We start from the raw sequence: 15,251 nt of genomic DNA, 5'->3' as shown, positions 1-15,251 counted from the left end.
AAAAAAAAAAGATGTGAAAGATGCTAGAAATGCTATAGAAAAAAAAACAAACTTATCTTATTACACGCAAAACAGCGTAATAATTGTAACGTTACTGTAAAAAAAAAAAGCAATTTGCGTTTTTTCCGGATGTTATTTTTTTTATCTGTTAATAGGATTTTCTCATCTAATAAGACGTATTACAGCAACACGCAAGGCTTTTCTAATATACCTTAAAAAAGAAGAAGAAAAGAAACAGGTATTGCACTGTAGGGGCCATCCATCACGGTATTTTCCCGCAACTGTCAACATCAATGTCACGTGATGAATTTCAAAAGTCGCCTTTTTTTATTTCTATTTTTCAGGCCAGTGGCGTCAACACCGTCCAGAGAAAAAAAAATAATTTCTTATTGAGAGTGTTGATCACACTCGTATAATATTGCGGTTAGCTCCGCCATTGGATTCTAAAATTCTCTCGTCTTTTTGTTTTGGTCCTTACTGGCCCGACGAAAACTAGAACGTACCCGAGCCCTTTCCGGCCTGAAGCTCGAACAACACCTTCTAGGCCACAGCTGATATTATTGCAAAATTTAATGGCATTTCAATGCTTTTTTTAAAAAGACAATTCAATAATGGAATAAATCGTGGAAAAAAGTAATAATAATTTGATAATTACGTATCAATTTTTTTTTTTCCCCTGCGTTTCTTCGAAACTGAAATTTGGTATCCCCGGACGTACCTCGTCCATTCTAGAGCATGATCTGCCTGGTTTCGGCGAGTGCTGCAATGATACCTGAGTGTTCGCTTTTTGTTGGCGAGTGACTGGGATTGTATACAGGGGGTAAACATAAGTTCGAGGTATTTGTGCTGACGCAGCCGCCGGGACTGACCATGTCGTCGGTGTCCATGGACGGCAGGCAAGTTTTGTTGTCCATTGGCCCGGTCATGGAGGAGTAGACCTGACTGGAAGGCTCGTCGTAAGCGACGCAGGCCGCCGAGTAGGAGGATATGCTCGTTGCCGACGTGACGCTGCTTCCCTTGAGGTACTGTTCGAATTCGCTGCTCTCGATGTCGCCGATGTATTCGGATTCGGCGTATTGTTGGTCGTGGAAGTAAGCGCCGTCGGCCGATGGATATTTGCAAGCGTACCCTGCGCCGCTGAAGGCGTGATTCGGAAACTGCGAGGAGTACGAGTTGTAAGGCACTGATCTGCTGGACGGTTTCATGTCACCGGGAACACCGAACGAGTAAGAGCACGGACTTTGTTCGTCGCCGTCCTCAGTTTTAACACTGGATATGAACATCTGCTGGTCGCTGACGCCGCCTTGGAGGTCAGCGTACTGGACCATTCCTGGCGAGAAACCGAGAGCTGAATACGCGCTCGCAGACGTACTTCTGGACACGAGTTCGCGTAACGTGCTGCCGGCCATGCCGTTTGGATGCTGTCCCCTTGTTGGGAACGGGGGTCGCACGTTCTTTAAGAATTTAGACGAGTCGCTGAATCTCGTGATCAGTTGCGTCACGGGATTCTCGACAGTGGACACGACACCCAAGCTATTGCAGCTGACTTTGACTTCTTTGGACGATCCTCCCTGTTGCTGCTGCTGTTGGAAGACGCTGAACCCGTCTGGGTCACGGTCTATCGGTGACAGTTCGGGCGTCGGAAGAGACCTTATCGAATCCGGACTGACGTTGGAGGAACCCGACAGATCCCCGTTGGCCGAGTGGACTCCAACGCTCAGGAACTCTGAATATCTCTGGTTCTCCATTCTGCTCCTGGCGGCAGCCGTTGCCTCGGAACAAGGGCTGCCGTGAGGGGACGAGTCAGGAGTCTGCAGACCGCACATTCCATCCATCTGCGAGTTTAGAGGCGGCGTACCGATCCTGCGTGCATTGTTGGCAGCGTACAGTCCCATTGCACTGACGGAGCCTGGAAACGAATAGGACGGAGGCGGAGGAGGGAATGACATCTGCATCATGGGCGGCGACGGACACGGGGGTGCGACCCCGGATCCTTTCCTGACGTTACCTCTCTTGGCATTCTTTCTCCTCCTAGGTCGATACTTGTAATTCGGATAGTTCTGCATGTGCTGGACTCTTATCCTTTCGGCTTCCTCGACGTATGGTCGCCTCTCGTCATGCGTGAGACCTCTCCACTTTTTGCCTGCAAGATAAAAGAACGAATATATGTATTAGCGAGTCTTTCGGATAGATCACTATCGTGTGTATGTGTATTTGCATGTTCTTACACTGCGGTCAAAAAGTATTTGAAGATACAAAATCGGACTGATTACGGTAAATCATACAAATAAACTCCTCTCTTCATTGTGTTGATACTCATCTCACAAAGATGTACAAGGAAAAAAAAAAACATGCGTAAGAATGATTGAAAAATTATGGAAGCATTGATCAACGCAGAGATGTGTACGAATTTCTATCAAACCAGAAATTCACACGGAGCACAGATAGCTAGCAAAGCATAGGATAGGACAGAAAAATATCGACCTGGGATCAGGACCACCAGCTCTACATCATGAAGAAGAACTACTTGAATATTGCTAAGAGAGAAATTCAAACCCTTTGATAACACTGAATAACAATGGTATTACGTCTGGGACACACGAAAATTCATTGTTTCGTACGATTTTCACCTGCTGAACACAAATATCATCATGTAAACGTTTGTTTTTTGGCTCTTGTTTCTGAGATATCACTATGTTGCTCATTACAATAGGGCTATAAAAAACAGTGTTCTTCAACTTCTTTCTGCTTTACAGACCGGCATAAACGGGGGAAAATAATTTGAGAACTAGCGAGAAAAAAAAAGTAGAGGAAATAAAATTTCCTCTATAACCTTCCAACTTATTACATTTCATTATGCGAGAAATGCATGGGAACTGGTACCCATGCTGGCACCTATCAAATAAAAACAAAACTATTTGTAGTTCTTTATGTCAAATTGATTGTTGGTTTCGAATCGGTGAGCGGTATGAAAACGAATAATATGTGGTATGATACCATATATATTTTTTTATTTTAATGGTGCAAACTTTATGTGCCACAATACTGGTTACAATACTGGTTACTGTGTTTTTATGCAGACATTATTGACGCATAGCAAAAAAATACCAAAAAAAAACCAACAAAAAAAACCATGCGCTGGGACCCCTGCTGCCCCCTATCAAACAAAAACAACTTAATTGATTTTATTCTTCAAGTAAAATTGGTCATTGGTATTTTAAACTGGTGTGCAGTATGCAGATAAATAGTACATGGTATGTGATACTACATATATACGTATTTTAACTTTCATGTTACACATTGGTGCAAATTTTATGCGACAAAAAATAATACCGGTTTCTATGTTTACCACAAATGGATTTCGCGCCTTTTGTCGCTTGGGGCTAATCCCTGGACAAATAATATTCGTACACTTAGGATGCGATGCCACCACACATATACTTGTACACCCAGGTTCTATCATTTGCATACTCATTATATAAGACGCAGTACTAATTCTAGAGACTATCTAGTCCCGGTTATTTCCTGATACATCTACGTATAACATTTGTATTTTCTCCCACCGGTGTCATAGGATTTGATTCCAATTAAACAAGCGTCTTGTCGGAGGAGAGAACAGCTCTCTTTTCTAGGAGCCGCGCGTCCCTCAACGTGTCACGTAATTAATCTTCTTTAATATACTTTTTTTTCCCCTTCGTACGTATTCTGTAAGGATTATATTAATGCTCAACCCCTTAAACATTGTATCTCATTGTCTTTCTCTCTCCCAATTGACAAAAAAAAAAAAAGTCCTCGACTTCCTTTAACCAACCCTGAAATTTTCACTTCTACGAGCATCTTCAATTATTCTCTGTCCCTTTCAGTTTCACTACTACACTACGCGCGCTGTATTTTTTGCCTCTCTCTCTCCCGCTATAAAAATTAAAATTAAAGAAAGAAATCCAGAACTTGACGTTGAGGAATCGGACATGGGAAACTAACAACAAGAGTAGAAACAAGCAACAAAAAAAAAAAAAAAGCACTGCGGGGAAAACCCCCTTTGGCTACTGTACCTGGCTCAGGGTAAACAACAATCTGTTGCCAGTCACCTCGTTCATTTTACCAACCTTCAAGAAGGCCCAAAAAAATAAACTATTTTTTACCTCTTTGAAAAACCATCGTCATTGCCAGTTTAAGACACTTTAAAAGATTCCGTTTCGACTCGACTTCCGTCCTGCGTTACCAAACCCATTTGGCATTAAAAAAAAAAAAAGATGTATTTCTTTTCCACTTTGGCTCCGGTCTTAGGGTGTGGATTGTAATATTAGAGAGAACCTTGGTCCTTTCATATTACAGGTTTTCCTATCTCGAACGAGATAACCCCCATTTAAGACGGACATAACGTGTGGAATAGACGCAGAGAGAGAAAGCAATCGGGCCGGAAGACAATTAAGAAAACAAAATGGCGACTTAGTCATTGTATTGGCACGTATCTATCAACTACTTGCTCTAGAAACTAGGTCTGACAAGGAGAAATAATAAAGAAAAGAGATTTGTATTGCTTTCTTGCCTTTTCCCCCGTTATAACGAACATATTTAGAAATTGGCCGTGTCGTTGATGACCAAACGGGTTCAAAAAGAAAAGTCTCATGATGAGGGCGTGTGAAGTTCATCTAAGGTGTGGCGCTGATAATTCATCAATATTCGATGCACAGGGTTTTTTTTTTTTAATCTCCTATAATACCGTTCGAAGATATTTCCTTGCTAATGAGAACTGAAACAGTCCAAGGGTGTGAGAGTAGAAATCATGTTCGGATCTGGTGGGAAGAAAACATTTGCCCAAGGTTTATTTCTCTCTATCTCCCTGTTAAATTATTCCAACACTCTTTAAGATGATATAATGTGCCAGCTATGTGTGGTTGATCCTTGACCATATGAGATAGCCTTGGAGAACGGTGTCCAGATAATGTCAGATGGAACTCTCCACCGGCCGGAGAAAAAATTAATGTTCACATTTTTGTTGCGGGTGGAAACCAGCCGAACATCCAGGGCCTGTTTCTTGAGTGGTCACGGGCCCGAACTTATAAGAAACAGGCCTTGCGATCACAGTATAATTTTCTGATCTGCAATCAATATCTTACGAGATCGAAAAGCCATTTTCGGGAAGAAGCGGATGCCCGTGTCTGTTACGGGAGAGTGGTTGGGCATTGAAAAGCCCAGATATTATGTAGAGTTTATTTCTCGATGGAGCACTTTTACCTACACCCGCTTAAAATGGGAAGAATGTCCATCTTCATTTCTTTACCAGACCAAAATCGAAATGTTGCCGTTCCCCCCAAGCAGAGCCCTCGGGGCAGGGGTTCTTAACCTTTTTAGTTCCACGGTTCCCCTTGTGTAAGTAGAGTGAGGACCGCGGAACCCCCTTCCTCTGAAAAGCACTTTTAAACACATAAAATGTAATAAAATAAAAACTACGAAAAAAGTCTTCGTCACCTTTGAAAAATACACAGTAAATCCTATGTGAAGCCGATATTACACTATGAAAGTTTGACTCTGAAGATCTTTTACAAAACTTTTATAGTGTAATGCTAACCTAAAGCGCGCACGCACACAGAGTCACAAGGGACAGGGCATATTTTCAACGCTGGCCATGTTTCCACATTATCAAAATTTGTTTATGAATGCGAGAGAGACAGTTCTATCAGATGTTTCCGGGAAAACAAAAAATGTGTGTGTGCGAGGGATAAATAAGATTAAATCTGAGTTACATGTGTATTTTTAAACACTTTCCGCTACATACCCTTTTTTTTACATAAACAAAATCTTTTAAAAGTTCGATGATTCAATGACCTGCTTCTGATAAAGTTGACAACTTTTATGGTCATTGACGAAATATCTTTCAGAGAGTTGGTGGAAGAGTTGTTGCCAATTCATATCTGTGCAAACAGCAATGAGAGACAGTGACTTGAGGAGAGTTACTTTTTTTCACCTAAGTAGCGAAATCAGATTTATTACCAAGCCTCGCAGGAGCTTCATCAATGCAAAAATTGAATGAAGTTTCTCTTTCCAATCAAAATTTTATTTAACATTTCGACAACATTGACAGTGTCTTTGCAGTTTTCGAAAGATGCTCAGAAAATAATGATTCTTCTTCGATGGCTCGTGCACATACTGAGCAAAAACAAGAAGCTGGGGACATTGAGAGATGTGTGTAGTTTCATCCAGCTGCATACTGAAGGGCAATGGCGAAGCTGCTGATTCCTCGATGGAATTATGAATACACTTAATTTCGAAGGTTTTTAACAACTGCCTGTTGCGAAGGTGAATTTTTGGAAAGCGAGAAAATTCAACTGCCTTTTTGCGGAGAATCGATTTTTGTTCAATTTTCTCTCTTTCCAAAAAATTCATCTTCGCAACAGCCAATTGTTAAAACCTTCGTATGGATAGCGGAGAGTGACGTCATCTTTTCAGTGTATGAAAAAAAATGTATTCAGTTCAATATTCTCTCGATCAAGCTCACGGACCCCCAGTTGTGAAACCCTTGCCTTAGGGTAATTTGAAAGCTGTTACATTAAATTGTACTAAGTTTATAAAATATTGAAGATTGAATTATTTAAATGGAAATAAAAAAAAAATTAACTAATCACAGTCTAAAAAAAGTACAGTTTACGCTGAAATTTTCATCATGACGTGGAGTTTTTTTGATCAAAAAATAATGGTTTAAAATTTCATCTCTAGACGACGCTGTATCGTAAAAAAATAACATCAATAATATATAGCGACAGCGCATGCAGTGAAACCTCTATATAACGATACTCTGCGGGCCAAGAAATAATATCGTTGTAGACAGGTTATCGCTATATCGAGAGGAAGCACTATCATCAGACGCCGAAAAACTTACGCTATTTTTGGCATTTCTCCTGAATTTTCGTTGTGTTAGTAGCACCATAAAATGCATTTATTTTGCTTTGTTCGCAGCAAAAAACTGTAATTCATTAAGTTGATTAATAAAATTCAATTGCGTGGCAGTTTCACCCTGTGAAGTAGTTTCCCGTACAGTACTCAGAAAGTAGCTACACGGGAAATTTTATTAACAACGAGTCTTCAGCAATGAAAGTCCAACGTCGCGAGTCTTGATAAGATGTCCACTAAGATGTTAGCTGAATTGCGGTTCATTTCCGGAATGTTTAGGGGAAAATCATACAACATTTTGATCTTGTAATGGGCATACACAGAAATTGCATCCGAATCCTATCAGTTTGTAGAGTTTTACGACATGACCCCCATAGGACAAGGGTGTTCAACCTTTAGGAGATTGCGCGGGCTACTTCATTCATTTGAAAACGTGCTGAGGATCACTTAATTAAGTGATCTGGAACAGCACTGCAAGTAACTTGACTGATCTGTAAATGTACCGTGGGACACTTAAGTGACCTGGAACTGTGCCGCGGTGACCTATGTAAATATCCCACAGGTCACTTAAGGGATCTGCTACTTCACTAAACACCAACTCCGGCCATATTACTTTACTGCAGTTTACTACCATTAACGAGGGGTTTGGAAATGGAGGTGCCATCTATCGGTGGTTGCATCAAGCCCGTTAGGGAAAATATCTGTATTCTTCGCCCGGTTCGAACCTGGAACCTGACGGTATCCTCCACGGTTGTGAACGAGAATCTGATCACCATTGCCCCTCGCGCACACTTAAAAGACCTGGAAATGCGCCTTGGGATCATAGGTGGATACACGGGGGAGCGGCGAAGGGCGACCACTCTCCCCGTTAAATTGAAAAGTTGAATTATTGGCATAGGTGGAAGGGGGAGGTGGACACCCATCCCCCCGACTTCACCCCACACATCCTCGGCGATTCCTTCTCCCCGTTCAATAAGTCGGCTTATGCCCAGGACACTCAAGTCATCTGGAACTGTGCTGCGGGACAGTTAACTGATCTGGAAATGTGCCGTGGGCTACTCAAGTGTTCTGGAACCGCATCACAGGCCACTCAAATGATCTGCTGAATATGCCACAGGCCACTCAAATGATCTGCTGAATATGCCACAGGTCACTCAAATGATTTGGGAATGTGCCGCGGGACACTTAAGTGCTCTTGAACTGTGACGCGGTGACCTGCAAATTATGCCGTGGGTCAATTAAGTGAACTGGAAAAGCGCCGCTTAGCACTAATTTTTACAAAATTAGGTTTGAGGTCGCGGGCCACTGCAGATGACTTCGAGGAGCCACATGGCCCGCGGGCCATGGGTTGAGAGTGTGTACGCCGTAGGACGTTGCTGTCAGGTAAATTATATTCAAATCGACCAAGAAGGGGGAAAAAAAAAAAATCAAACTTTTGTGTGGGAAAAACCCACGAAATATCAAAAAAAAAAAAAATTTTTTTTTAAGAGAAATTAATCACACCCAATGGAAAATACGTATACTCGAAGAATCTTCAGCGGAAGGCCATTACTGTGGCGCCATCACGTCATCATCATCATCATCCTCATGGATAGGCCTATATTGCCTAAAGAGGTTATGCGGCAGACCTATCGCCAACCCTCTCATAGTCAGTCAGTCCACTTATAGTTAGTTCGTCTCACCTGCTCGATATTCGTGAGGGGCCCCTCCCTTTCTTGGGCTTCTTCTTATTCCATCTCCTCAAGGGCCCGACAACCTATTGCATATCCTTGCACCTGCTGCTTGCTACCTGATGGGCACCTACGAGAGAATATGCTACTCTATTTTTTTTTCCTATATATTTCTATTATATTATTATAATTTTTTTTTGTTATCAGTGAGGAGACCCCCATCAAGTATTTGAGAAGATGCCTCAAGTAGTCGTCGATTCTCCTATGGGAGATTAAAGAAACGAAACAAAAAAAGATAAATTTCTTCTCCGCGTAAGGCCATTAAGCGATGATCATGATGATGATGATCATCATCATCATCATCATGATTCATCTTTCTTATTTTGAGTTTTATTACATTCACGATTTGTTGATTTTTTGTTTTGGAGTGATGGTGAAATGAAGTGCACCAACCTTTCCCGTCATTATGCATTTGTTTGTTTTTAAGTCAAAATAGGAAGGTCAATAGAAAGTGAATGATTCATTGGATGGACATTGATCAGTCAATGATCAGAGGTATTGATATTATTGCTTTTTTTTAATACCATCAATTGGTAATGATTTCTGGTATAATGGAGGTGCTCTTTGGTATAATAGAATTGAAGTCGTTTTCCTGTCCATGGCAGCTTATGTACCGGATCGATTACGATCAAAATTGTATCAAAGTCAAACTCGGTAAAACCATCTCGGTTGTAATGACTTCTCTCGGCTATAACATCAATAATTGGCTGCCCAGAATTATTCTCGGAGAGAATAATATTAACGAGCTTTGCTTATAATTTTGACAACTACACCTCGGATATAACGGCCGATTTTTCGTCACTTTTGTCTCCGTTTCGATAGCATTTTCCCACGGAATTCGTAATATTAGAGCTGATCACACATCCAGGAAATGTCCGCCTGTTCTAGTTATATCAAACGTTGAAAAAAAGATTTATAGCATGTTTGACGTTCCGACTTGCTCATTGACGCGACCTGTATACGGGACACTACCGTATTTTTTGCCCTTCCCAACTATTTCTTTTTAATATCCCGTTTTTTTTTTCCACGAGAGAGAGAGAGAGAGAAGCTTGCTTCAATTCCCAACCTTTACTAGAATCAGGAATTACGGTAATTGGAATAATTTGTAGATTGTGCCACATGAATATGACTATAAATATTCATCTCACATTTTTGTCAAGATCATTTTTTTTTCTCACCATAGGTCGTTTATATACAATATTTGGTAATTTCGCCAACTCTAGGCAATATTTTTGGCGAGAATCGGTGCTGTCCCGTATTAATCATCCTGATTCCCCGTATTTTTTTCGATCAAACTGGTCACCCGCCCCCCCCCCCCCCCAATCATAAAGAGATAAAAACTTCATGCAGAGTATATTCGATTGCCCCTCCAATTATATTCTTCGTTAGAAAATGTCTTGAAAACATCAACCTCGGTTATAACGACTAAATTACGTGGAATCTTCTATTTCGTTGCAACGAGTTTGTATTTGCTTCTCAATGACTGAACACGACTGTAAGTGAATTCAGATCTAGACATAACCCGGCAGTCAAAATTCAAAGAGTTTCAAAATCCCGACAGCTCGATTCCTAACCATGACAATAGACAGCAATACCCCAACTTACGTCATCCCGAATTTACGTGTCATCTCGTCCAAAAAATGATTTTTTTTTCTCAAATAAACACATTTTGAACAAAGCTTTAAGGCTTTTAACGTCGCTTTCTCAGAGAGAAATGTTTCCCCCAAGACACATGTTCCACATAAAAAAAAAAAGACGAATGGATAAGAAAGAATGAAGAAAATCTGAAAATTTATCCCTTTCTTTGTCATGCTGAGGAACGGGGGGGGGGGGCCTCTAGGAGAAGTATCCCTCGACTTACGTCGTTAGTCAGTTTCGGAACGAATTACTGATACAAGTCTTGTTATTAGTATAAACTGATTCCTACATGATTAGAGATATATAAGTTTTTGGTTTTTGCGTTTCATTGGAAATTAGTGATCATAGCGGATGACTTTGCTTTGGTATGACAGAATTTGGTCCGACCTGACATTTACATCAGATGCGTAAGCAGGGCTGACTTCTCAGGGGAGAAGCACTGGATTTCGGATATCTTTTCAGAGAAATTTTGAGCTAACTAACCTTTCAAAAACATTTGCTTTTGATATTGTGATTTTTTAAATATTTTTACTTATGATCTTGTAATGGGGAAAGGGGGTTTGAACGGACGTACTATGTCTTTTCTGCGTATGCCTCTAACATACGAAATTTCGTATATGGATACCGCTATACCTTTTCATTCAACGAATTTCACGAACATCTTCGGTAGTTGCGTATCGCATTGGGTTGCCAGTATCTCGGCTGTCAGAATTCCGGTAGGGCAGGGATTTTATTGGAAGAGTCTGGATTTTTCGGTGGAGTTGGAATTCGGTGTGGGATTCTGTGACTCAGGCCAAAATCAGCTAATGTGTAATTTGAAGTAGCAAAATCGTGAAGGGATATTGTAAAAAAAAAAAAATTGTAACACAAATTTGATAAAAACAAACGATTGTAGTTTTAAGGAGACAGATACTTTCTGGATATTATGCAGAGGTGAACTTGGAAAGAAAAGTCATCTGGTCTCCACCGCGACTCGAACCTAGGCCCTCTTGCAAACCGGACAAAGCGTGCTACTATCTACACCACTGGACACAAGACCCTACTTTCCTTATTTCACGCACTGTGACGTGAGGAGCTGAAGTAGAGATATTAGTAGCCTCTGTTAACTTCAGGAAATGATCACCAGGTGGGATGGTAGAGAGAGAGATATAGACAGCTTTTTTCCTCAGCCCAATATATCGAGGAAACAGATATTTCCTGGATATAATGCTGAGGTGGACTCGGAAATAGGGTCTGGGCTCGAGTCCCGGTGGAGACCAGATTATTTTTCTTTCCAAGTTCATTTCAGCATAATATCCAGAAAATATCTGTTTCCTTGATAGACTGGACTGAGAAAAAAAAAATCCGTCTATTTTCTCTGATTATAGTTTTAACCATTACAAATGCGGAATTTCTCACGAATTGATTGCATGCAGAAGCATGCTGTATGTGTGCGCATGTGCGTGGCCCTACCGTATTTATAGTGTTTTAATTGTGATTTGGTGTGTTGAACTTGTGCTACCATCTAGCTTCCATATTTTGAAGAATGGGAATTCCCGAATTTTCTGTTAGTCGCATTGAAAATTTGCTTGCTCACTGGAGACATACCTCCAACAACTATATAATCAGAGTTTGACAAGTAATGATGACTACCTGTTGATAGACTATATGGACAATTTTGATTATGAAATTTGAGTCTACTTAATCGTGGTAGACGACAAAAGTTTCCAAATAATCCAAGTAGCGATTGTCACTTTGCGGTCGTGTTGGACTACCATTGCGAGGATACGGGTTCGAACCCGACGGTAGCTCGGTAGTTGCCGGCTGAACTTGGTTTCCTGTGATTTTGCGACTGCAAGGCACGGCCTTCCATTTCAAAAAGTCTCTCCTGAGAGATCAGGCAGATCTTCGACACGATACTTACACAACTTAAAAATTCAAGCCTTCACCATCGCCACTTCGAAATATGAAAGACGCAACAGCAGAAGACGGGAACAAACATAAATCTGACACCATAAATGCGTTACGAGCAGGCATACACTCAGAACACAAAGTTCAGGCAAGCACCAATTCGTTAGAAATCTCGAACAGGAATGTTTACGAGGTGCATGTTCGGTTATGTAGTATCTAATAGACATTAGCAAAGCTTGAAAAATTATAGAACAGCATCCACAAGACCGTTTTCCCGTCTGCACAAGAAATCAGAATGAACATTATTCTGTGGACATGACATCCGGAAACATTATTACCACTGACCATCCTCCATTTGACAAGTTTTCATGCATGATTATAGCACTACAAACCAACGAATTCTTCCTCCTCTCCAGCAAATTAGAGGATGTTAAGCATGTGCACATGAGTTTCTTCGCACATGGCCTCGAGGTAGAGAGAAACGAATATGGGGAATATATAGGCATTCCCCGTATTCGCTTCCTCACAAAAAAGTGTCATTAAAAACGGAGGCGCCATTAAGAAATCAATTCAAAGACGTTGAACCTTTTATTATTATTATTTTTTTGTTTTGCCTTTCGTAACTAACCTTACACGTTTGTTGTGATTATTATTACTATTATCATTATTATTATTTGGCATCTAACAACGAATACAAGAGCTTTTTTTCTCGATGAGGAGGATGCGCCATGTGCTGAATTCAAAAAAACTGCGGTGATTTAATGGACGTGTTGATGGGGGTTTCGGGCCGATCGTTAATTTCATTGTGGCGTCCAGTCCATCGTCTAACGCTTAATATACGAACACCCCGAGTCTTCTAATCGGTTTTTTTATATGTGCTCCATTCTATGCTGATGCATTTAACCCCTTTTAATTTTTACCAGAGAGGTTTAAGGGCATCTTCCAGTCCTCCCTCCGGCCAATCATAGGTCCAATTCTCACGAACACTTCGTCCAACAATTCCTATTCCAACATCCAGTAGCAGTGTGTTTTCTTTTTAATTCTCTCCTCTTACCTTCCACGATAGAACATAATAGTCAATGACCTCATTTGATTGGCTCTCCAAGATGGCTACGAATGCACCTGCCGCAACTAAACTAGTAGTTGTTGTAATATCTAGGCATGCGCCGAACACTTTTTTTTTTACCTGATAATTATCCTACAAGTATTACTGTTATGATTAAATACTACACATGTATCAAGACACGTGGATTATATTTCTATTCGATTGTTCTGAGATGCCACTGCCGTGTTTCAAGGATGGAGGGAATTACTAAGATTGGTCTAACGCGCGTGTATTGAATTGAGATAATTTGATTCGTGTTGTTACAATAAATTTATTTTCGGAAATGGTTCTTTGAAATACAAAAATCTTGTGGAATTTGAACCACAGCAAAAAAATCATAAAAATCAAGTGTACGGAAATTCTTGTCGGTTTGGTCACCAATGGTCTTGTTACGGAACTAATCTGGTTAATATCAGGACGAAAAAAAATCAAAATATCTCAACAATTCCAAAAACTCACGGAAACTTTATTTCAACATAATTCCCACTAAAACTATATTCCAGAAAAAGATTATTGAAAAGTGTCCAAGAAAACTCCCGGAAAGTCTTTCAGGAAAAAGAATTGAACTATATTCCAGAAAATTCACTGAAAATATGAACCCCCTTCCCCAAAAAAAAAAAAAAACAGAAATTATCTCCTACGAATTTCACTGAAACCGTAGTCCGGAGAAGTCATTACAATACAAAAAAGTAAATAAAAGTAGAAAAATAAAATAAATAAACAAAATACAGAACTGTTTCAGAAAACTATCTGAAGCTCCATCACCTGGAAATGAAGCTATATAACTATCTATCAGAGGAAACTCGTAGAAACCATAGTCAAGAAAACGCACTGAAACTGCAGGGCCTACTGCGGAAAAATCAATAAAGCCACAAAACTTCCGAAAAAAGTCACCGAAACTATAAAACTTTCTGAAAACCTACGGACAAAATGAAACTGCTTCCAGAATTTCACAGAAACCCCTACAAACAAAATGAAACTTTTTTTCAGAATTTCACAGAAAACCCTCCAAAAAACTCACTGAAACGTCTTCAGAAAGTTAAAAGAAAACTACTCCGTAAAAGTTCACGAGTTACTTCAGACAAAATTCAAGAAAATCAAACCTGACGCGTCGAGAAAATGCTGTAGAAGAGTTCACAGATACTACCTGGATCTATACATCACTAGGTAGTATTCGAGAAAACTCTCATGGAAAATACTTCAAAAAACGCTTGGAAGCTAAGTCATTCAAACGAATTCTATTTTTACGAAGAAGAAATGAAATGATACAAAAATTGAAATGAAAAACCAAGTTTTGAATCAAGTAAGAAGCATGGCGGTATATTGGATTAGTTACAGCAACGCAGTGTTTCTGATCAGTTTCACATTTCATCAGGCAATACTTCGTAAATGCGAATGAGTGATGTAAATGTGAGGAGTTTCTTCCAAATAAAGGAAAGGTCTAGTTTTATACTTCGGAATTATGGTACCTCAGATAAATTACTGAAAATATTTTACTTAGCTGGGGGAAATTTCCAAGAATTCCCAAAAACCTAATAAAACACGAAACCGGGTAACGAGGGATTCTCGGAAATTTCCTGGAACTCACTGAAATTACTGATAAATTCACAGAATATTCTTATCTTTTCAAAAATATCACAGATACTACTATAAGAAATTCAAAGAAACCACTGTAGTCAATCCAAGGAAACTACTAAAAGAAAATATCGATCTTTCTATCATATTTATTTTACTGCGTTTAGTCAATGAATATACATTGAAAAAAACAGAAGAATTTCCCGGTGATGATTGTGTACCGTTGAGTCTTATCCGCCGCGCTTTTTTCCCTGGCGGGTTAGAATAGAAATAAATATTTTAAAAAATTATTTCATAAAAAAATAATTTTTTAAAGTTTTACAGATGAGTGTATCGATATATGAATGTATCGAGTGAAAAAAAAAAAGGCGATATTTTTTTTTACTAAAACGTGACCAACGAGCTCTTTCATTCCTTAAAAT

The 15,251-nt window shown here is 39.9% G+C and overlaps 1 protein-coding gene across 1 annotated transcript in view; it reads right to left on the bottom strand.

Annotated features, from left to right (window-relative positions):
- Positions 1 to 459: 459 nt before the first annotated feature.
- LOC149078087 (uncharacterized) overlaps positions 460 to 15,251 on the bottom strand; it is an 81,448-nt gene continuing 66,656 nt past the window's right edge. Inside the window, exon 2 of the mRNA XM_089241681.1 lies at positions 460 to 2,143. Within this exon, the coding sequence (XP_089097807.1) occupies positions 729 to 2,143 (1,415 nt within the window). The 3' untranslated portion in view covers positions 460 to 728. The remainder of the gene's footprint in view (positions 2,144 to 15,251) is intronic.

This window comes from Pholcus phalangioides, unplaced genomic scaffold (genome assembly GCF_987345545.1).
Source record: "Pholcus phalangioides strain wild (caught in Gottingen) unplaced genomic scaffold, Ppha-v1.0 ptg000014l_1, whole genome shotgun sequence".
Lineage (NCBI taxonomy): Eukaryota > Metazoa > Arthropoda > Arachnida > Araneae > Pholcidae > Pholcus > Pholcus phalangioides.
Note: the sequence above shows the minus strand (reverse complement) of the source record. Positions and strands in the feature narration are given on the sequence as shown.